This window comes from Asterias amurensis, chromosome 9, assembly GCF_032118995.1.
Source record: "Asterias amurensis chromosome 9, ASM3211899v1".
Lineage (NCBI taxonomy): Eukaryota > Metazoa > Echinodermata > Asteroidea > Forcipulatida > Asteriidae > Asterias > Asterias amurensis.
Genome location: NC_092656.1, coordinates 2,201,706 through 2,224,040, shown reverse-complemented (window position 1 = coordinate 2,224,040; position 22,335 = coordinate 2,201,706). Strand labels below are relative to the sequence as shown.

The following is a 22,335-nucleotide window of genomic DNA, read 5'->3' as shown; positions in this document are numbered from 1 at the left end:
TAATGCACTTGAATCGATTAAGGTTTTTAATATTTAATTATCACTGTGACTCGATATAAAAAGCTACATGTATAATATACAATTATTTTAGAAACATGTTTAAGGATATGTTTATGAATGTGTGTAATATAATATGCACAGACGATAACATACAGACTTTATGAATACATAAAATGCAATGATTTGATACCTATTTTACAAATGTACAGGGAAAATTCAACATGTGAATTTTGCTTTCATTGTTAGCTTTCCGTTAGTATATTATCTAAGTCAAGACTTTCACAAAGTTTACAACCATTCTAAATCTCAGCAAGGGACCCTTGGTAAATTTGTTTTCGTGAGAGAGGGGCTAAAGTTTTAGTAATATCGCCTGCGAGACCTACAATTAATTGGTGTTGGAGTATCTTAATTCGTTCGCAAAAATACGAACGACAGGTGGTTTGTTGTTTTATATTATAGTAGTTCTAAAGGCAGTGGACACTATTGGTAATTACTCAAAATAGTCACTAGCATAAAACCTTGGTATCGAGTAATGGGGAGAGGTTGATAGTATAAAACATTGTGAGAAACAGCTCCCTCTGAAGTGACGTAGCTTTCAAGACAGAAGTAATTTTCCACAAATTTGATTTCGAGACCTCATGTTTAGAATTTGAGGTCTCGAAATCAAGCATCAGAAAGCACACAACTTCGTATGACGGGGGTGTTTTTTCTTTCATTATTATCTCGCAACTTCGACGACCGACTGAGCTAAAATTTTCACATGTTTGTTATTTTATGCATATGTTGAGGTATACCAACTGTGAAGAGGGTGGGGTTTCTGAGAGGTCATTAGGGGAGGGGCCTCCGGCTATAGGTAGGGTCATACTTCATCCCGAGAGACGAAGTTTCGCCCTTTTTTTTTTTTTTTTTTGGGGGGGGGGGGGACAAAACGTAAACCAACATAAGCCAAATGAAAAAAAAAAAAAAAGACATGCCATATACTTTACAAGGGTGTCGAACGGAGTGAAGTGTCACTATAGTGATAACATTTTGACATTTAGTTTTACGATTGTTAACTTTCTTTCCACAATCACAGTGCTTCATAAATAAAAGACGAATGATACTGACATTTAAAAGCACGTAGAGATTACAGACTTGGATAAAGAAGGTAAATAAGTATAGGCCTACGGAAGTGAACATGAGAATGACAAGATAAATCACATTTTCCATGAAAAGCTTGAGGCAGTTTCTTAAAAAGATGCCGGCCACAAGTCAGGTGTTGCTATAGATGAGGAAGATGGATTAGGGTGGGGCGTCTACGAGGTCATTAGGGGCGGGGCCGTCGGCTTTGGCTAGGGTCATACTTTGGTGTCTGGAGATACCTGCTTTCACCACATCAAACAATTTGTGGTTTTGCGTTCTTTACGAGAATACCGTTACATTTTTTTTAAGGAAGGATTTGAAACTGAGCATGGTGGAAGTATAACAGAGGTTTGCAGTAACACCGTGTGGATAACTCTTTTGAGTATTGTTGGTTCTAAAAAGAACCGGTGGTTATCGACTCAATGTTTAGATCAGTTGCATAAACTGATTGAAACGTTTTTCGTTTACATTACGACAGTACAATATCACAGGGAGCCATGCAATTAATGCACTCGAATCGATTAAGGTTTTTAATATTTAATTATCACTGTGACTCGATATAAAAAGCTACATGTATAATATACAATTATTTTAGAAACATGTTTAAGGATATGTTTATGAATGTGTGTAATATAATATGCACAGACGATAACATACAGACTTTATGAATACATAAAATGCAATGATTTGATACTTATTTTACAAATGTACAGGGAAAATTCAACATGTGAGTTTTGCTTTCATTGTTAGCTTTCCGTTAGTATATTTTCTAAGTCAAGACTTTCACAAAGTTTACAACCATTCTAAATCTCAGCAAGGGACCCTTGGTAAATTTGTTTTCGTGAGAGAGGGGCTAAAGTTTTAGTAATATCGCCTGCGAGATCTACAATTAATTGGTGTTGGAGTATCTTAATTCGTTCGCAAAAATACGAACGACAGGTGGTTTGTTGTTTTATATTATAGTAGTTCTAAAGGCAGTGGACACTATTGGTAATTACTCAAAATAGTCACTAGCATAAAACCTTGGTATCGAGTAATGGGGAGAGGTTGATGGTATAAAACATTGTGAGAAACAGCTCCCTCTGAAGTGACGTAGCTTTCAAGACAGAAGTAATTTTCCACAAATTTGATTTCGAGACCTCATGTTTAGAATTTGAGGTCTCGAAATCAAGCTTCAGAAAGCACACAACTTCGTATGACGGGTGTGTTTTTTCTTTCATTATTATCTCGCAACTTCGACGACCGACTGAGCTAAAATTTTAACAGGTTTGTTATTTTATGCATATGTTGAGGTATACCAACTGTGAAGAATAGTCTTTGACAATTACCAACAGTGTCCACTGTCTTTTAGAAGGAATTAAACTATCGCTATTACGTATACAAATCTCACTTTCAATCCAAGTGGTGTAAAATAGTTTCATCCCGTCACTAAAATAAACCACACCAAGGGTTATATTAATTGATCATAGTTACAAACTTAATCAAATAAGGCCGTGTGCGAACAGGCGGCTTCGTCTGGAGAGCTGCCTCATCATGCGTTGAAGTAATGGGACGTCCTTTGCAAAACCCTTTGCAACAGTCGTAGCCGTATAGTTGTAGTCGCCAATTCGCATACCGCCTAAGTTTTTGAATGGTATTCATTTACTATAACATCATCAAGAGAACTGAAGTCTCACTCGTTTTTTAGGCACAAAACTTAAACCAACCTGAGCAAAAATGGAAAAAAATGAAATGTAACAAAAATAAGAGGTATCAATATAAACCACAAGGGAAACTGACTGGGTACGCCGGCACGTTAATCCGGAGGTCTTTGGTTCGAATCCCACTCTAGTCAATTCTTTGTTCAACCCCAAAAATCAAAAATAGGAGATGCTAAATTTGCATCGGGGATAGTTGAATACATGTAACATGTCTATGATGATAACAAGTTTGACATTAGCTTTACAATTGTTGAATATCTTCCTCAAGCACAGTGCTTCATAAATATTATACAAAGGATGCCGGAATTTTTTACCACGTAGAGATTCCAGACTTGTATGTAGAACACACATAGTGTATGCCTACGGAAGAGAACATGAGAATTATAAGATTTACAAGAAGGTTAATCACATTTTCCATGAAAAGTTTGAGGCAGTTTCTATAGAGTTACACAAATGCTTTGTGTATGTACGAATACCCTGTAACATTATATCAATATATTCATATACCGTTATGCAGTAGGATAAGCTACACAACAGTTTCAACACAAAATAATCATACATACAAATGTACGAAGCTGCAACTCTAAAAATTTTAACAAATATTCACGTTGTAAGGAATGCAGAAAAAAAATACGTCTTATTTATTTGTAAAAATATACCTAACATTCTTCCGCAATAATTTGTGCTCTTATTGACCGAAACTTTACAATTCCCTGTTCGAGTAATACCGTAATATCAAGTGCAAACCAAGTGACAGACGTGGTCTTTGAGGCATTGCATGGTGAGGAATCAATTATTTTCGGTTTGCGAAACACCATATTATATAATATCTACTACTTTGCTGTGTAGATTTTGTTCTTTGAAAACTTGTCTTGCTATTGTCGTTGAAGTGTCATGGTCAAGCGGAACTCTTGTGCTTCCGTTCAGCAGAGTGTGGGTTTGAGTCCAAGTCGCGACACCCTTAAGCAAAACAGTCATTGCTTTGCCATTCGGATGGGACGTAAAGCCGTAGGTCCCGTGTGTTGTGTAACGCGCTTAAAATAACCAGTGCACTTAGGAAAGAGGCGGGGTTAGCCCCTGTGATCCTGGTTTGAGAGGTAGCATAGTGCGCCACAGCAACTTGTAAACCATTACATGGTGCTATGTAAAAGGAGTAGGTCTAATACTTCAAACCTATTCTCACTTACCTTTCATGAGAATGTAGGTCAAAGCGCCTTAAAGACAGTGGACACTATTGGCAATTACTCAAAATAATTGTTAGCATAAAACCTTTCTTAGTGACAAGTAATGGGGAGAGGTTGATGGTATAAAACATTGTGGGAAACGGCTCCCTCTGAAGCGCCATGGTTTTCGAGAAAGAAGTAATTTTCCATTAATTTGATTTCGAGACCTCAAGTTTAGAACTCGAGGTCTCGACATCAACCATCTAAAGGCACACAACTTCGTGTGACAAGGGTGTTTTTTTCTTTCATTATTATCTCGCAAGTTCGATGACTGAATGAGCTCAAATTTTCACAGGTTTGTTATTTTATGCATATGGTGAGATACACCAACTGTGAAGGCTAGTCTTTGACAATTACCAATAGTGTCCAGTGCCTTTAAGCGTCACTGAGTGACGGATTATGCGCGCAATAATAGGAGTCAACGATTATTATTTTACTACCGCTTAGTAATTTTCACAACTCGGGAGAATCTTTAGTTCTGAAAAGAACTGTCCTGCTCTTAGTCCCTGTGTATAAAACAAGGCAATGCATCGAGTGATGAAGGTATATTCAAGTCTGATATTCAGTTTATCTCAATCAATAAAGAAGAGAGATTCAATCAAACAAGGACGTCCTGTCACGGCATTGGTTGAATTGCGCCATCTCGTGACGGTCCTTCAAATAGATGTGAAGGAGTCCGTTTCCCGGCTGTGCGCGTTCTAGACTGGTCCCCTGTGTTTATACGCAAGGAAAAAGACAGTTACTTGCTTTTTAGAACCAGTGATTTCAGTGGATACAATCATTTCATTGGATAAACGTGCAGTGACGTAAGCTTATTTATATCTGTGTTTTGATTGGTCCAAGGAGATGTTTGGAAGCTGCACTTGGCGGTCGTCTGGATTTGGATCTAGGTGAAAGGTGAAGATGGGCGTGGATTGCCCTACGCTAGAAGGCACTCTCTGGCGTTAGTCACGAGCCTCGAAGTGTGACGTCAGATGTTTAGGTCAAGCGCGTCCTTGGTACGGCTACTGCGGCGGGGTTCACACAGTCAAACGTGTTATGATCTGTACAAGCTGTGTGCAATTAAAAGGCCCCATTTAAGTTTCCACTTTTACAAAGTTAATACGTGAACTGACAGAGTTGCACTTAATACATGCATTTATGTAGTTTTCAATATAAAAAGAATAAGATCCTTCTGTATCTCCCATGAAATAGTTTACCACTTTGACAGCTTTTAAAATCACCATTCCATTACACTTTCAGATTATGTACACATAAAATATGGATCGAATTTTTAAGTAAGTAGAACATTATAACATCGTAGTATACTGGATAAATGAATATAGCCAGTTAAGTGTTAGCTTTCGTTGGCATTTTAAATACTTTTTGTGTGAGAAATCTTCGAACTTCACAAGGCCGGACGGCCACCCCACGGTGAAAGCTACATTTAACTGATTTGAGCTAGCGACCCAAATCAACTCCCACCAGGGGAAAGTTGACACCTACTCCTGGGGCTGCAGCAGGGTTTTCCCCCTTCACAGTCCGTAATGATGCAGGCAAAGGTATCGTCCACTAGGAGCCTGGCTGGTAGAGTAGAATGATGTCTCAATATAAGGAACTGCGAAGCAAGTTCTGTGGGAAAGCTTACTCCACGATCTTTACCAAATTTAAAACATGGACAGTTTAGTTGATTCGGTTCGGCCATCAAAAGTTTGTTCATCAAGATCATCCTACCAGTGGCTCCCCCGTCTTACGGCTCAATATCACCCATATGCAGGTTCTGACACCCAACTCCGTCTGTGACTAGCACAGTAAATGATTGGTGCTCAGTAAATGTAATCCTCAAACAACGGTAGCTCAAATAACTTTATAAGTAAACCGTCTAGCAGAATGTTGACAAAGAAGTGCACTTGAAGTACTTTAAAAGAAGGATATACCTCAAATGGTAGCCCAATACATGAAAGGAGCACCAATCCGAATTGACAGTCTAACTGCTACTCCATCTACTCCTTTAATGCTAATGAGCCAATCTGCAAAGAGATGAAATAATTCACAAGTGTTATGTGTTTGGCTTATAATACATTATTTATTGCTGGATTCCGTAAAAGCTGGCTAGCACGAGTGTTAGAAATTGACAATACTTGCATGTGTTTAGGAATCCATGATTTAATAGACCCCAATACAAATATCACAGACCAAATCAGAGCTCTCACTGGCGTCAAAGGAAGAAACATAAACAGATTCTGTCCCCCTTATAATTATATACGAAATTAACATAGGCTAGGCGGCGAGTAGGATTAAAAAAGGGCTGTGTACAGTTCGCCGTTTGAGGTGACACAGAATCTACCAGGGACATGAATCTGCCACACCGGTACACATCAGCACAGTGTACAATTCTTTTCGGATAGCGCCCTCTACCTCCAACCCTTGTTAATTTCCCTCAATGGGTGCGTTCGTTTGGCTTCCCTGGGTCGACCCCGGTGTGTGGCGGTTTTTTTCCCCAGGACGAACGTGGGTAATTATCTGCACTCGTTCATCCTGAAAAAAAACCCCGCCACACACCGGGATCGACCCAGGGACGCTAAACGAACGCACACAGTAGGGGACATAGTAGACTGGGCCCCTGTCTTTATCCGCAAGGATAAAGACAGATCGCTGCCGCTAGATCCAGTGATTCCATGGGAAACGTGCAGTGACATTAGATGCCCAAATAGTTACTGCTCTCCGAAGTCCGCAATGGAATTTGACTGCGTATCTGTATGTGAAATGACCGAGGTCAGAGGTCAAACTACACGCCAGTTTTACAACTTTTGTGGCCAGTCTCTGGCGTTATATCACGAGCCTCGAAGAATGATGTCAGACGTTCAGGCTACTCTGTCCCTAGCCTGAACGTCTGACGTCATTCTTCGAGGCTCGTGAATAACGCCAGAGACTGGCCACACAAGTTGTAAAACTGGCGTGTAGTTTGACCTCTGACCTCGGTCATTTCACATACAGATACGCAGTCAAATACCATTGCGGACTTCGAAAACCTTTGAGCAGCCTGACGAGTGTCCAGACGGAATGTAAGTATTTGTTAGCTTTCTAGGCCTGTGCAGTATGAAGTCTGTATTGTTGCAAGAGACTACTCTCACTAGTTTGGGAGAAATAAGCAACAACAGAGGGCGCACTTTACATCACTGGATACAATGATTCTAGTTAGTATTCTCATTTTGGCGCCCTCTTACAAAATAAAACGTCAGGCTGCTCCATTCGATACCTGCTTCCAAAACCGGCGTGTAGATTCACCTTTGACCTCAGTCATTTCACATAGAGATACGCAATCAAATTCCATTGGGGACTTGACATCAGTGACTGTTTGGGAATCTATGTCAATCACTGCACGTTTATCATACCATACTGGATCTAGCGGCAGGGACCTGTCTTTATCCTTATAAAGACAGGGTCATAGTCTAAGGACAGAGTCTCTTGAGGACAGATTTTTCTAGGAAAAACAAAGGACACCAAAAGGACGATCAAAACTATGCTTATTGTTTAACTGGCTATACGTACTCATCGTGTTACCTGACCGCTATCTACACACTCCACTGTCACGCGAGGTACTTGTTTCCGTCCATGAATCTGTAGTGAATCATACGGAGCATCTTCGTCCCCAGCGCTGCACGGTAGAGGTCTGGTATCCAAGTTTTGGTTCTCGTAAGCGTAGGTTGTAGTGGTATCCGTAGTGTGGGAGATGTTGTCGGGGTCGAAGTCAAGCTCATTGAAGTAATCAGAACTCATCTCGCTCAGCATGTTGTCTAGTTTGTTGAAGAGATCAGTGAAGGTGGGACGAAGATCAGGCTTCTCGTGCCAGCATTCCAGCATGACGGGGTATCTTCAAGAAAACACATAAGTTACATGATTTTATATAAGTATCTTGTTCTCATAGCGATGGTCATTAATCGTTTTATTTTGTAAGAGGGCGCCAAAATAAGAATATTAGTTAGAATCATAGACCTTATCGCAAATACCAATGCGCAAGCGCAGACTGTTGAATGAGGTGCATTGTGGGATATAATTATATGAATCAAATTTGTAATCAGCTAGACCACAATGCACCTAATTCCAAGCTTTACGCGCGCGCCCCAGTATTTGCGAAAAGGTCTATTGTATCCAGTGATGTAAAGTGCGCCCTCTGTTGTTGCTTATTTCTCCCAAACTAGTGAGAGTAGTCTCTTGCAACAATACAGACTTCATACTGCACAGGCCTAGAAAGCTAACAAATACTTACATTCCGTCTGGGCATTCGTCAGGCTGCTCCATTCGATACCCGTCTTCCAGCTTACGGACGACTTCAAAACCATCCAAACCAGGGTATGGCACGCCGCCAAGGGTATAAATCTCGTACAATACGATGCCAAACGACCACCTGGTGGAAAAGCAAAACAAATATTATATCGGAATAAGTTTTTCAGGAGGACATTTTTGGCACAGTTTTGTGGTTGGAGTTCTGTTGCCCTGGTATCCCCTTTAGGTATCACACCAGAGCTTGAGTGCGGTTCGCTTAACCAATATATCTTCTAGTAGTTTTAATTAATATTGTATTCATTTTTTAACTTCAGGGACTAGATCGTCCAAGTCGTTTGTTCACCTTTTCCCGTACGGAACAGCGCAATGTACGGCCAAACTGTGCAGTAACTTTCCTTGTCGCAGAGGATTCTGCCCCCCCTCCCACACACGGCGAACCGTGTATGCAATATTCTTCCGATAGCGCCCTCTTTTGAATCCTCCTCATCCAGCCCATGTTATTTCCTCTTTTGGAGCACAGATTCCCCGGTGGACCGATTTAAAAAAAGGAGTAACTTCAGTTTAATTCAATCTGATTAAACTTAATTCAATCAACCTTTGTTAGATTACAAAAGGGTAAATTCAAATGTTCGCCTACAGTAACACATTGAAACACACACTAAAAACAGGGACAACTTAGTCCTAACTTCAATCCCCTGAACTCAATACTCACACATCGCTTTTAATGGAGCATGTGCCTTTGATGTTAGTTTCCAAACTGACCCATTTCAAAGGTCTCTTTTTCTCCTGACCGAGCCGTTGATACCCCCTCTGGTAGATATCAGCCGCCATGCCGAAGTCGGAGATCTTCACCACTAGTCCTTCACCAACGAGGATATTCCTGGCTGCTAGGTCACCGTGGTAGTATCGAGTATTGGAAAGGTATTCCTATATCGGGAAAAAGTAGAATAACAGAATGTAACTTCGAGTAGGTATATTGGACATTTGTTTTCACGGGAAATTGCACAATATATTATTATGTTATCCAATGGACACTTTTCTTCTGTTTGAAACGAAAACATGACTTCCAGAGACAATTTCTGAATAACAAGACGACGGTTTGAAGTTTCATTTCAACACACGATGTCGCGGAAGTCCCGCCCAAAGATTATAGCGCGCCAAAGGCGCAAGATGCCGAACTGAAGCTTTTAATATCTATTGTTGAAACTTGAAATACGCATGGGCGCCATTTCAGCAAGTGAATGTTTTGTTTCCAATTGATAGGAATGGTCATTGTCTAAACTGATCAGGGCCCAATTTCATAGAGCTGCTGAGCAAAAAATTTTGCTTCGATTACCACTGAAATTTTCCATTTGTTGCATAATGCTTGTTACCTGTACTGAGCTGTTGTTTGCTTATCCTGAAAATCATGTGGACATTTGGTGAGAGGATTATCAAAGCAAAAATGTCATGCTCAGCAAATTGTTGTGCTTAGCAGCTCTATGAAATTGGGCCCTGCTGTATCAAAATAGTTACTTGCCGAAATGGCGTCCAGTTGGATTTCACATTTCAGCCGATTCCGCATCTTGCGCCTTTGGGGCTCTATACTATTTGGTCTAGCCGTAGCCGTAGCCGTAGCGTCTGCTGTATATGCTAATTAAGACCCAGCCTATATAACATTTCCAGTCAGAACAAGAGTACTAACATGGCTGGTGTTGTCAAGCCTCAGTAAGTACGAGCAATGGGCAGTATTTTCAAAGCCACTTAACTTAACTAGTACTCACCATACCACGAGCAATCTGCCGAGCTATCTGCAGCTGACCGGTCTCCGTCAGGCAGTGGGTGCTGTCTTCGGCTTGGTACTTCTCCTAAAAACCACAAATGGAGTTATTATTGACATCAGCTTCAAAAATGTATTTTCAGCCAATGTTTAAATGATTGAGTGATTGATTATTAATAAAATCCAGCTTTGTTTCACTACGTCGATATCTATGATTATGTTTAAGAAAGTTCAAATAGACAATAGTAGGCCTAACACTCTATGAAAATGTATTGCTGGGATTTATGTTTATGTCCCTTTTTTTTATAAAAATATTGTCAGCAGGGTGAATCTTGTAATTATTTAAACCCTCGGACTCATACAATAGTATTATACGAATGTAAACAATTACTTCATCTAACTGTGATGCTTATTTAGGAACCATCCGACCACCCCTAATTTCGATTATAAAAACATTGATTTGTTATGCAGCGGACCGCAGGCCCAGTTATTTTAGCCATGGGCTAAAACTTTCATCGTGTTTTTGGTTGTTTCCAAAACTCGTGAAGATCGGTGCCAAGTTCAGAGGTCAGCTATCCGTTTCAACCCCCTAACAAACTTTTTGTTTTACTCCGAAATTAACGGAATCCTTGCCGGAAAGAAACTTGCTCCGGGAAAGAAAACAAAATAGGCTAAATACCAAACTGTGCAGATTTTTTTTTTATTATTTTTTTTTTCATGAAAAGTGGATTTCGATTTATAACTTTTTGAAAAAAAAAGGCTTTTGACTAACCCAACCACTAATTCGAAAAGAAATCGAAATTTTTAAACATTGACAATTTTGAATGGCCCCTTACTTCTTGAAACCTTATACTGGTTTACATATTCGATATAGTGCATGGACAAAATAACTTTCCAGAAAGCTCGACTTAAACTAAGTTATGTAAAATGATCTTTGACAGAATGCAACCACATAAAATCCTCCGTGAAATGCAGTTGTCAGACAGACAACTGTTTCCTTCCGAAAAGCTTTTCTCACAAAAGGTATACCATGGGAAAATGTACAATGTGACAACAGAAGGAAGGAATACAAAACAACAACTAAATTAAAAGGCAATTGATTGTAACTATTTTAGGCAAGCCTGGGAGAATTTGGAGATTCGCTGAGAGACAGAGCACTTATGCTGTACTCAAAAGTTAGGAATAATTAATTGATTGTTCACATTCCCTTGTAAGAAGCCAGTCTGAAATTGATGCGATCAGTTTGGACATGGTCATCGGTATTCTTTGAACAGTACCAGCGGTGTTCTCTAGACACTCAAGTTCTGATGGCTGCGGGCTGGATCACTGGACTTATTAGGTAATTGTCAGATAGTAGTATTGTCACTTGGTGAAACCTAACATGTGCAAATTTTGACCCAATTGGTCATCGAAGTTGCAAGAGAATAATGAAAGGAAAGCACCATTCTTGCACAAATTTATGTGCGTTCAGATGCCTAAAAAGGACTTCAGGCTACTTCAGACGGACCTGTTTCTAAAATCTCAATCTGAAGTAACGTAGTTTTTTGGAAAGAGGAAATATCTCACTCAAATATTTGAGTCTGATAAAAGACTTCAGACCTAAAGCCCTTTTGTGCAACAAGGGTATTTTCCTTTTGTTATTCGCTTGCAACTTCGAGGGAAAATTGAGCCAACATTTACACAGGTTTGTTACTGCATGCAAATATTGGGAAACAACAAGTGAGGAAACTGGATTTACCTTTTTATAAAACAGTATGCAAAAGAACTTCGGTTTAGGTTTATACAAAACTTACGTCTCTGCATTTCCATAGGAAATGTAGGAGATCGCCATACTTCATGAACTCTGTGATAAGATAGTAAGGCTCGTCCACCGTACAGCAGCCAAGGACACATAAGATATTAGGGTGGGTTCCGATGTCGATAATCAGCTTGATTTCATCAAGAAAGTCCTCTTTCATTGCACGTGTAGCGTTTACTGTGGATACCAAAACAAACAGGTTATTAAATTTAATTTCATTTCAAAATGGTAAAAACAAAAAACAGGAATCACAGCCAAAATCTGAATTACTCATGGTCTACAATTAAAACAGGAACAAAGAAGAAATAGCAATAAACATAAAAAACATTTACTTTGAAATTAAAAAAAAAGATAAATATGATGGTGAATAGAAGAACTTATGAAGCGAGGCTTGATTGGTTCGTTGTTTTATCGTTTCACTTTTGCTGTGCTTTTTATTGTAGGCATCGTTTTGATTGAATATCAACACAATTCATTGAATCAAAGAAGGGACTTAATAGCTAGTCCAAAACGGCAAATTCGGCTACAGCTACGGCTAGATCAGCGCGTCTGCCAGTGTTGAAGGTACGAAGAGGTGCGCGACGCTGGGAGCAAAGTCGCCGTTTTGGACACGGCCAGAGGCTAGCAAGTTTTCTCAAACGACATAACCAAATTCAACAGAGAGGTGAGAGTGCCCATCTGACCAAAATGTTGACTTACATTTAAGGCTCTTAACTGCAACTGGTTTTGGAGCAAACTTCTTCAGCTGGCAATCTTTCGGAGATAGAGTCCCTTGATAAACGATACCAAACTGCCCGTTGCCGAGTTTCTCATTGATCTTCAGCAGGGAGCGATCTATTTCCTTCCATTGGAAATCCGCGTCTGGCTCAGTGAAATCGTCTAATGGCTCATCAGACGGATCTAGGATGATATAGCGGTTAAATCAAGAGTATCAAATATTAATAATTATATTAATCATAACATTAATAATACTGCGCCCAACATTGAACCAGTCACTGAACGCTTTACAATGTTTAAATGAGTCAAAAACATCGGTAGTAAACCTACAATTATAGCAAAGAGTTTACAATGATAACAATGCACGTTTATGAGACAAATAGCATATCAAAAATCTATTTAAAACCTAACAAAACAAATCAAAAGAATAAGATATATTTAGACCTTTTCACACGACGTAAACAAAAACCCGACATTACTGGAGAAAATTTCTCAATGTTTGTGTGACCGGCTTTAATAAAGGACCCTGCGGGACACAATCTTCACCGTTTACTTCTGTTGTAACTGCACACTTTTATTGTCATCTGTGTTTAAAGACGGAGAAATATAAATGATGTTATGTCTTCGACGTCAAAGGAAATAGTGTAATTGTAGTTAAATAAACAAATACAGAGTCACAAATACAGCCTAGAAATTATTAAGTATTTTAGAATAAACCCATCAATTAAATAATCCGTGAACTTGAGTTAAGACTATCTATAATAAACGATTTGCCAAAGATTGGAAACGGATGGCAAACAGAAAAGCATAAATAAAAGCAAACTAAATGATCTAATTAAAGTTCCCGCAAAAAGTTTAATGGCGTCCGCCATCTTAAAATTGTACCAAAATTAAAGGATAACTCCGCAAAATCAGCAATATTTACAACATTAATCATAAAACAAGTACGGCATTACTTTAGAACTCTAGTAATGCAAAACTAGAAACAAAATCTAAGAGAGGAGACTTGAGGACATTCAAATCAAAAAGAAATATATCTTTGACGGGAGTTTCCTTTCCCGACTCAAAACTAAGTAAATTAACTCTAGAAAACCGTTCTCTTGTCAAAAAGAAACATGTCATACAGTAAACTAAACTCAACAAGTAATTTATACAAGAGGAATTTATGTGAAATCTAGGGGAGAATAAATGGGAAATAGATTGGTAATTACCTGTGTTTAAATCTTTTTTTTTTAAAATAATAATAAAAACGGAGAAATATAATTGATGTTATGTCTTCGACGTCAAAGGAAAGAGTGACCCTCTGACGTCTTGCGGCCGATGAGGGCGCGCTAACCGGTGTATTTGAAAAGGTGAATATGAATAAATTACAAGTACCCGGATGTGAATTATTCTACTTGTCACATCCTCCCGTGCTTTAAAAAAATGTCGTCCTCGACATAGTGACTTACAAATTAATTATGCAGTGACAACAATTTATACACTCGCAATAGTCTATAGTAAATCTGCTAAACCTTGCAAATACATTAATTTGATATTTATACACATCAAATGGGGGAAAAGTAGGCAAAATTTATCTTACTTTACAAATGCTCATTTACTTTTAGAGAGCATCACTTTTACCTTTGTCCTTGGTTAACATAAAACAATTCAAAATCAATCTATACCATCATTACCAATAGTCATCTGATGTAAACTAACGGGTACAAAATGACTACCTGGTGAACTATGGCTGAAATTAGAAATACACACAAAACTTGTTAAGCACTCGGGGGAAATATACAAGTTAAAATTTCTGGCAAATTGTCTACTTTGTTCTAGTCATCTGGTGACTCTTCCATGCTGCCAACAACTGCCTCCCTCTCTCCAGGTTCTCTTCGAACGTGTATGTTGAAGGAGACGTTTCTGACGGAGATTTATCTGAATGAGAGTTGTCTGACGGAGATTTATCTGAAGGAGAGTTGTCCGAAGGAGATTTATCTGAAGGAGAGTTATCTGAAGGAGACATGGAGAAGAACATACACGGGGTTATGAGATTTCTGTGTACGGTTCTCTCCTTTCCATCACCTAGTGAGCGTACCTTGTAGACGGGGATGTTTTCATGTTTTGTGACTACAGTGTAGGGGTTTGGTTCCCATCTGTCTGCTAATTTGTGTGTTCCTTCGAAGTGTTTAACCTGCACGAGGACTCGATCACGTGCTCGGAGTGGTGCTTCTTGGGTTTTCTTGTCGTAGATTCGTTTCTGTTTTGCTTTTGCGTGTTGTGAAGTTTTGTTAGCTTGATCATATGAGAACGGCAATCCTTCTCTGAACTGTTCCACGTACTCGTCATACTTTGGCGCGTCATCAGTTGGCGAGTGCCAACCAAACAAGAGGTCTATCGGCAAGTTGGGATGGCGTCCGAACATCAAAAAGAATGGTGCGTACCCCGTGGTGTCGTGACGCGTCGCGTTGTACGCATGCGTCATCACGCCGACATACTTCTTCCAATCTTTATTTTGTTCCTCTTCCAGTGTGCCTAACATGTTAAGGAGAGTAGAGTTGAATCTCTCCGTAACGCCGTTTTCTTGAGGGTGGTATGGTGTTGTTATGCTCTTTTTTATACCTTACACTTGTTCTCATCAGCAGGAGAGTTCTATGGCTTGCCATGACTATAACAAAGTTGACCTGAAATTTGTATAAAAGTCTACCGGAATCTTGTTATTACAAATAACAATAGAAATTCACACTGTCTATTCAATTTCTGAAAATGCGTCAAAAATCAACCAATAGCATAAAATGTCAAAACACATCTGGATTGAACACGATATGCAAATAAAAAAACAACTCCTGCTTTGATTGTTAGTAGGCCTACAGTGTTTTACCCGTTCAAGAACATGTGTCTTTCCTTTCACCTTTAAACAGTTGAGTAGGATTTTTCAGGTTTTCCTATTGTTCAAGGACAAGTCTATGGAGAAGAATTGTTTGGGTTTCCGTATATTCAAAGACGTCCATGGAGAGGCATTCCGCGGATTGTTGTTAAAAACCGACGGTGATTGCCTATTGTAATGTTTTTCCTTATTGTCTATGGTGAGATTTTCCCGATCGTTTAAAAAAGGCATGGTGATTATAGCTGAAGTCCGATTTACTTGCCGTTCACAAAAAAAAAAAAAAAAAGGAGAGGAATTTCGGCCGCTGTAGAAGATCGGACGGCGAACAATTGTTAATGTCTCTTGAGTATGGAACGCCAAAGAGGCATTTAATCATCGGTGATGGTCTTTTGCAAACGGTGATCAAATTTGTCATCGGTGGTGGTCCTATGCGATCGGTGATCAACTTTAGCAATCGGTGATAAACACGATCGGTGGTCCTTTTTAGCGATCGTTCATGCATATTCATGATCAGTGATGGTATATAGCGATCGGTCATGCATATTCAAGATTGCAAAAAGCCACCACCGATCCCTAAAGTTGACCGATTGCAAAAAGCCATCACCGATCACTAAAGTTGACCGATTGCAAAAAGCCACCACCGATCCCTAAAGTTGACCGATTGCAAAAAGCCACCACCGATCCCTAAAGTTGACCGATTGCAAAAAGCCACCACTGATCACTAAAGTCGACCGATTGCCAAAAAGCCACCACCGATCACTAAAGTTGACCGATTGCAAAAAGCCACCACCGATCACTAAAGTTGACCGATTGCAAAAAGCCACCACCGATCACTAAAGTTGACCGATTGCAAAAAGCCACCACCGATCACTAAAGTTGACCGATTGCAAAAAGCCACCACCGATCACTAAAGTTGACCGATTGCAAAAAGCCACCACCGTTCTCTACAGTTGATTGACTGCAAAAAGCCACCACCGATCACTAAAGTTGACCGATTGCAAAAAGCCACCACCGTTCTCTAAAGTTGACCGATTGCAAAAAGCCACCACCGACCACCAACATAAGGGACGTGAAGACTGGGCCTTAAACGACGGTGCACACGACGATCAAGTTTCTTCAGCGTCTGTTGTCCGGTGGGGGTGGGGTAGCGAAGATGTCAAACCATGGCCAAGGATGTCCAACCATGGGTAGGACCAGTAGATTATGTTGAAGTGAATTTCTTGAAGTGAATTTCTCGAAGATGTAAGTGCAGTTTCCGCAGACCGGATTCTCCACCATTTGTGACCGGCTTTAATGAAGGACACTGCGGGACACAATCTTCATTGTTTACTTCTGTTGTAACTGCACACTTTTATTGTCATCTGTGTTTAAAGACGGAGAAATATAAATGATGTTATGTCTTCGACGTCAAAGGAAATAGTGTAATTGTAATTAAAAAACATAATTTAAATAGAACATTAAGAATAAAACTTACAAGTCACAAATACTATTTACAGTGAATTAAGAAATTCTAAAAAGACGCAAGAGGGTTGCTGTTTTCCAGCCTAGAAATTAAGTATTTTAGAATAAACCCATCAATTAAATAATCCGTGAACTTGAATAAAGACTATAATCTATAATAAACGATTTGCCAAACAGAAAAGCATAAATAAAAGCAAACAAAATGATCTAATTAAAGTTCCCGCCAAAAGTTTAATGGCGTCCGCCATCTTGGAATTGTACCAAAAATTAGAGGATAACTCCGCAAAATCAGCAATATTACTTTAGAACTCTAGTAATGCAAAACTAGAAACAAAATCTAAGAGAGGAGACTTGAGGAAATTCAAATCAAAAAGAAATATATCTATAACGGGAGTTTCCTTTCCCGACTCAAAGCTAAGTATTAACTCTAGAAAACCGTTCTTTTGTCAAAAAGAAACATATCATAAAGTAAACTAAACTCAACAAGTAATTTATACAAGAGGAATTAATGTGAAATCTAGGGGGGAATAAATGGGAAATAGAATGGTAATTACCTGTGTTTAAAGACGGAGAAATAGAAATGATGTTATGTCTTCGACGTCAAAGGAAAGAGTGACCCTCTGACGTCGATGAGGGCGCGCTAACCAGTGAATTTGAAAAGGTGAGTATGAATAAATTACAAGTACCCGGATGTGAATTATTCTACTTGTTACATTTGTTAAATACTACAAAATGAGCTTTGTTGTCCTCGTCCCAAATGCACAAATGAATGGTTCGATATACAGAAGCCCTTTCCCTGCAATCAGGAAAGAAAATAGAAAAAGAGAACAGGAAGACAAAAAGTTATCACAAAACCCAAAACCCACCAAAAACAGGATACAAATACAGAAAACGCCACCAACTGCAAAAGGACAACAAGACAAACGGCCAAAAGAACAAACAAACCTTTACTTAAATATGAGCTTTTTCTGCAACTGCTGTTCCCCGGATACCGGACGAATATGGCCTCCTTCGAGTCGGCCAATCCCCTTCGTTTCTTGATGTAGTAGACGACAAGAAAGACAATGACAACGGTAGTTGCTGGAAGGAGCAACCCGATGACAAATGCAGCCGTCTTAGATGTTGGTTTAACATCTTTCATTAGCGGCGTCCGGTCGGTTGTCATGTCAAAGGGCGGTGGTAGCAACTTCACACATTTGGGATCTGCAAAATTAGGGCATGCATAAATAAAGCCAGTGGACACTATTGGTAATTGTCGAAGACCAGTCTTCTCATCACTTGGTGTATCTCAACATATGCATAAAATAACAAACCTGTGAAAATTTGAGCTTATTTTTGATCGTCAAAGTTGCGAGATAATAATGAAAGAAAAAAACACCCTTGTAACACGAAGTTGTGTGCTTTCAGATGCTTGATTTCGAGACCTCAAACTCTCAATTATTGAGGTCTCGAAATCAAATTCGTGCAAAATTACTTCTTTCTCGAAAACTACATCACTTCAGAGGGAGCCGTTTCTCACAAGGTTTTATACTACCAAAAGCTCTCCATTACTCGTTACCAAGTAAGGTTTTATGCTCATAATTATTTTGAGTAATTACCAATAGTGTCCACTGTCTTTAATGTGGTAAGACACTGTTGAAACTGTGTAGTTGGTAAGACAAAACTCTAGAAATGCAATGTGTCTAACTGTCCAGTTACAACGTACACAATATAAACTTACTTGGGAGGGTAAAGTTTGTAACCTCGGTGGATGTGCTGAAGTTTAATGACGTGAATGCACTGTGAGCTCCTCCACCAGTAAATGCTTTCAGCTAAAAAATAAAATAAAACATGAATCCGGTTGTCAATATTTGGGATTTGAGGCATTGCATAGTGAGGTATCAATTGTATCTTGGTGGGTGTATTGTGTGTTATTTTGAGAAACTGTCTGCTCTTACTTGTAAAAGAGTGAAAAACACCACTGTTTACATTTCGAGTTGTCCCTCGTATGGCCCTTTAACAAGAGTGGTGGTTAGTTCACTCTTTTAGAGGTGTTTCACTACAGGTAAGAATGAAAGATCACTCAAAAAGATGCAAAATTCAATCTAAAAGAGTGGAAGACTTTACTCGAAAAAGAGTTGTCCCTCATATGGCTCTTCAAAGAGTGCTTTTTCACTCCTTTGCATATAGAGAGTGCTTTATTTTCTACTACCGCTGAGCAGATATTTGTAATTCGTGGGACTTCTCAGTTCTGAAAAAAATTGTCTTGCTCATTAACCTGCAAATAGAGCTTTGACGTCAAAATTCGCTTCGGGTTCGCAGGAAGTATGAACCGCGGGCTTAAGTATGTTTAATATATTGTAACACTTTCGTTACTACACTTACCAACGCGGTGTAATTGTTATTCGTCTGCAAATCATCTATTTGTGTTGTATAAACCACTGTTTCCTAAAGGGGGAACGAGGTAGATAAGAGAAGGAATGAAAAGAAGGTTGATAATGTAAAACATGTGCTTTGGGGTAATTCATCTACCGAACATTAAACAAAATATGCTAATGATATTTTTAAACGCACTGCAGACGATTTCGCATTACGTTATAGGATGAATCGTATCTCGAGTTAGGACGAGTTACTCGTCCTAACTTAGGAAGGGTTCAATGTGACCCAACGTCTATAAGGAAACGGAACTTAACTAGTCCCAAGTCCTAAGATTAATCCTAAGTTAGAAAGAGTTTGGTGAAATCGACGGCTGGACACGTTTGGTAATTGTCATATTCGCACTTCGTGGTGTGTCCCATCATAATACATAAAATAACAAATCGGTGAAAATTATGACTCGATTGCACATCGAAGTTTCAAGAGAGTTGTTGAAGGGGCCTACAGACACTTTAAAATATACTCCCACTTCCAAATATCTAAACACATGAAACCTTCAAATGAAGTTGTACCCTTTGGTATTTCATTATTTTTCCAATCATATTGCAAGATTACTTATTTTTCTAGAGCGAGACGTGCGAGGAGGGGGTTCTCTCACTGCATTTATGCAAGGTTTTCTTCTCTTAATTAATTCTGTTACATCTCAGCTCGGTTTCGTTTTAATAATGCATCTGTCGAATACCGCCAGAATTGATTTACGAATAATATTGTGATCTTGTTATCCTCTCAACTCACTGTGGAGTGTGGATGTTTTTTGCCCCGATGTAATTCACTTTATGAGCGGATTCATTGGGGGGTCTTCACGCTATCTGCAAAGAATGCATTGCAGTGAGCCCATGATATTCAAACCGCCAAATAACAATTTAATTAATTCATGGGAAAAGCAGCAGACCGAATTTTAGATTTCAGAATATCGAGATTACTACAAACTCTATTGAAGTTAATTCTTCTTGACACAAAATATTTTTACATTGAAAATGTCATTTGCTACAGTCTTGTAAATAAACGACTTGTGGGCCATGTTTTACTTGGTGGCTTTGTATACACTCAGCTAACGGCTATAATCGGTACAACATATCAGTTGCTGAAGTAGCTTGATACTATATTGATACTATATTGTATCTATACTAAGCACATCTTAGAATCTTAAAGGCACTGGACACCTTTGGTAAATGTCAAAAACCAGTAATCTAACATGGTGTATCTCAACATATGCATAAAATAACAAACCTGTAAAACATTGGACTCAATTGGAGATCGAAGTTGCAAGAGGATATAATGTAGATAAAAGGCACCATTGTTGCACACAATTGTGCGATTTCAGATGATTATTTTAATAATTGAGTGAGAAGTTACCTCTTTCTCAAAAACTATACGCTCCTTCAGAGGGAGCCGTTTCTCACAGTGTTTTACACTACCATAACAGCTCTCGATTGTTTTTTTTTTATCAAGAACATTTTTATACTTATACTTTGAGTAGTTAGCAAAAGTGTCCAGTGCATTTAACTAATCAATTAAATCTTTCTTTTACACCTACATTATCAGCCACTGTTCGTTCCAAGGACTTAAAGGTAGTCGGGTCCAAATGCGCAAAGCCGTATTTGAGGTCATAGCCAATGACATCCCAACGAACTTGTACAGGTGGAGTCCAGGACAAGACCACTGAATACGTCATTGACTGATTCTCACTGCCATCTACCTTCACTGCACAGTCGAGGTGAAAGTCTACCGGAACGCCTGTAATGCCGAAACCTGATCAAAATAAAAGTTCAAAGTTCAAAGTGAAAAAAGACGAGGATGAAAATAAAAAATTAACGATATAAAAAAAAAAAATAGACATTCACCAATCCCTGCAAAAATAAATAAAACTAAACCCCTTTAAAAACACCAAAAACAACCCACAACATCAACAAAACAAATAATAATGAAACTATTTTATTCGAATTAATGTTGACAATGAAAAGGTCGCGGTATTTTACTCTATGACCTCTCATTTCCGATGTTTGAATAATAAATATTATAGAGAACGTTACGCACTTACTTTGTGTTCTGCAGAATTCCGCGTCACCAGTTTCGAGATAACAGTCTGAAACAAAATATTCACAAAAGAGGGATGAATTCCACATTAAAAACTAGTTGACTTTAGGTTAGTTTAGATGTTTTCAAAGTAGAGTATAACGGTCCACACAAATAAGCATCGACTGTTTTTATTCTTTTACTTCTTGAGCTAACTCGACTCGCCATGTTACGTTGTCAAAAATGTAGAACCGTGTTATTTCACGAAGTAAAAAGAAAACCAAACAATTTCGAGATTGATTTGTCCGGATTCATGTTCTATTTTAAAAATCTTTCCCGCAAATTTCTTATGCCAAATCCAAGGCATTTTGTCTCTTTGGTCACTTAGAAAGAAATATCTTAAAAAATGCTTCAACAAAACAACAGCAGTGACAGTAAATAATTGAAAGGCGAAACAATGAATAATGGAACATTTGTATTCAAAAGACACTGCGTCATAAAACCAAAACAACAAAAGTACCATCTGTAAACTATAACAACTGGCAACCTGCAGTGTTAAGTTACGTCAAATTTAAAAATCAGAAAATTCAAGCTTTCTGAAAGTATGAAGGTCCTCGAGTGAAATAAATGAATATATTATAGCAACACCACCTTACAAAACAAGAGTAAGAAGAACTTACCAGGCGTCGTGAATTCTTTCATTTTCTCAATCGTGAGTCGCTTGTTAGTTGTCCGATTGAAGGTCGAAATCTAAACAGAATAATTTGATTAGCCCAAGTAATTATGTATTCCACTGAATAATAAGCACCCTTTCTAAGACGGTAATACTAAACAGTTTTTTCTCTAATCTTTGGGGTCAGCACACTGTGGGAGCTTTGTTTTTAACATAACCCAATCAAATATGTTGAAAACTAAAATAAAATAAACGTGCAAAACAAGTTGAATACGATAACGGGACGCGATATATCGCTAACGGCACACCGCTATAG

At 38.8% G+C, this 22,335-nt stretch overlaps 1 protein-coding gene across 3 annotated transcripts in view; it reads right to left on the bottom strand.

The window, feature by feature from the left end:
• Window positions 1-1,519: 1,519 nt before the first annotated feature.
• Window positions 1,520-22,335, bottom strand: part of LOC139942274 (uncharacterized) — a 43,407-nt gene continuing 22,591 nt past the window's right edge. For 2 of the 3 annotated variants that reach the window (XM_071939071.1, XM_071939070.1), the window contains exons 6-18: window positions 22,027-22,096; window positions 21,372-21,416; window positions 20,868-21,082; window positions 19,280-19,342; window positions 18,636-18,726; window positions 17,861-18,118; window positions 12,568-12,768; window positions 11,864-12,045; window positions 10,075-10,158; window positions 9,024-9,238; window positions 8,295-8,432; window positions 7,577-7,898; window positions 1,520-6,054 (exon numbers count right to left, since the gene is read on the bottom strand). In XM_071939071.1, the coding sequence (XP_071795172.1) occupies window positions 7,577-7,898; window positions 8,295-8,432; window positions 9,024-9,238; window positions 10,075-10,158; window positions 11,864-12,045; window positions 12,568-12,768; window positions 17,861-18,118; window positions 18,636-18,726; window positions 19,280-19,342; window positions 20,868-21,082; window positions 21,372-21,416; window positions 22,027-22,096 (1,884 nt within the window). In that variant the 3' untranslated portion in view covers window positions 1,520-6,054. The remainder of the gene's footprint in view (window positions 6,055-7,576; window positions 7,899-8,294; window positions 8,433-9,023; window positions 9,239-10,074; window positions 10,159-11,863; window positions 12,046-12,567; window positions 12,769-17,860; window positions 18,119-18,635; window positions 18,727-19,279; window positions 19,343-20,867; window positions 21,083-21,371; window positions 21,417-22,026; window positions 22,097-22,335) is intronic. The other variant, XM_071939072.1, reaches the window with a different exon arrangement.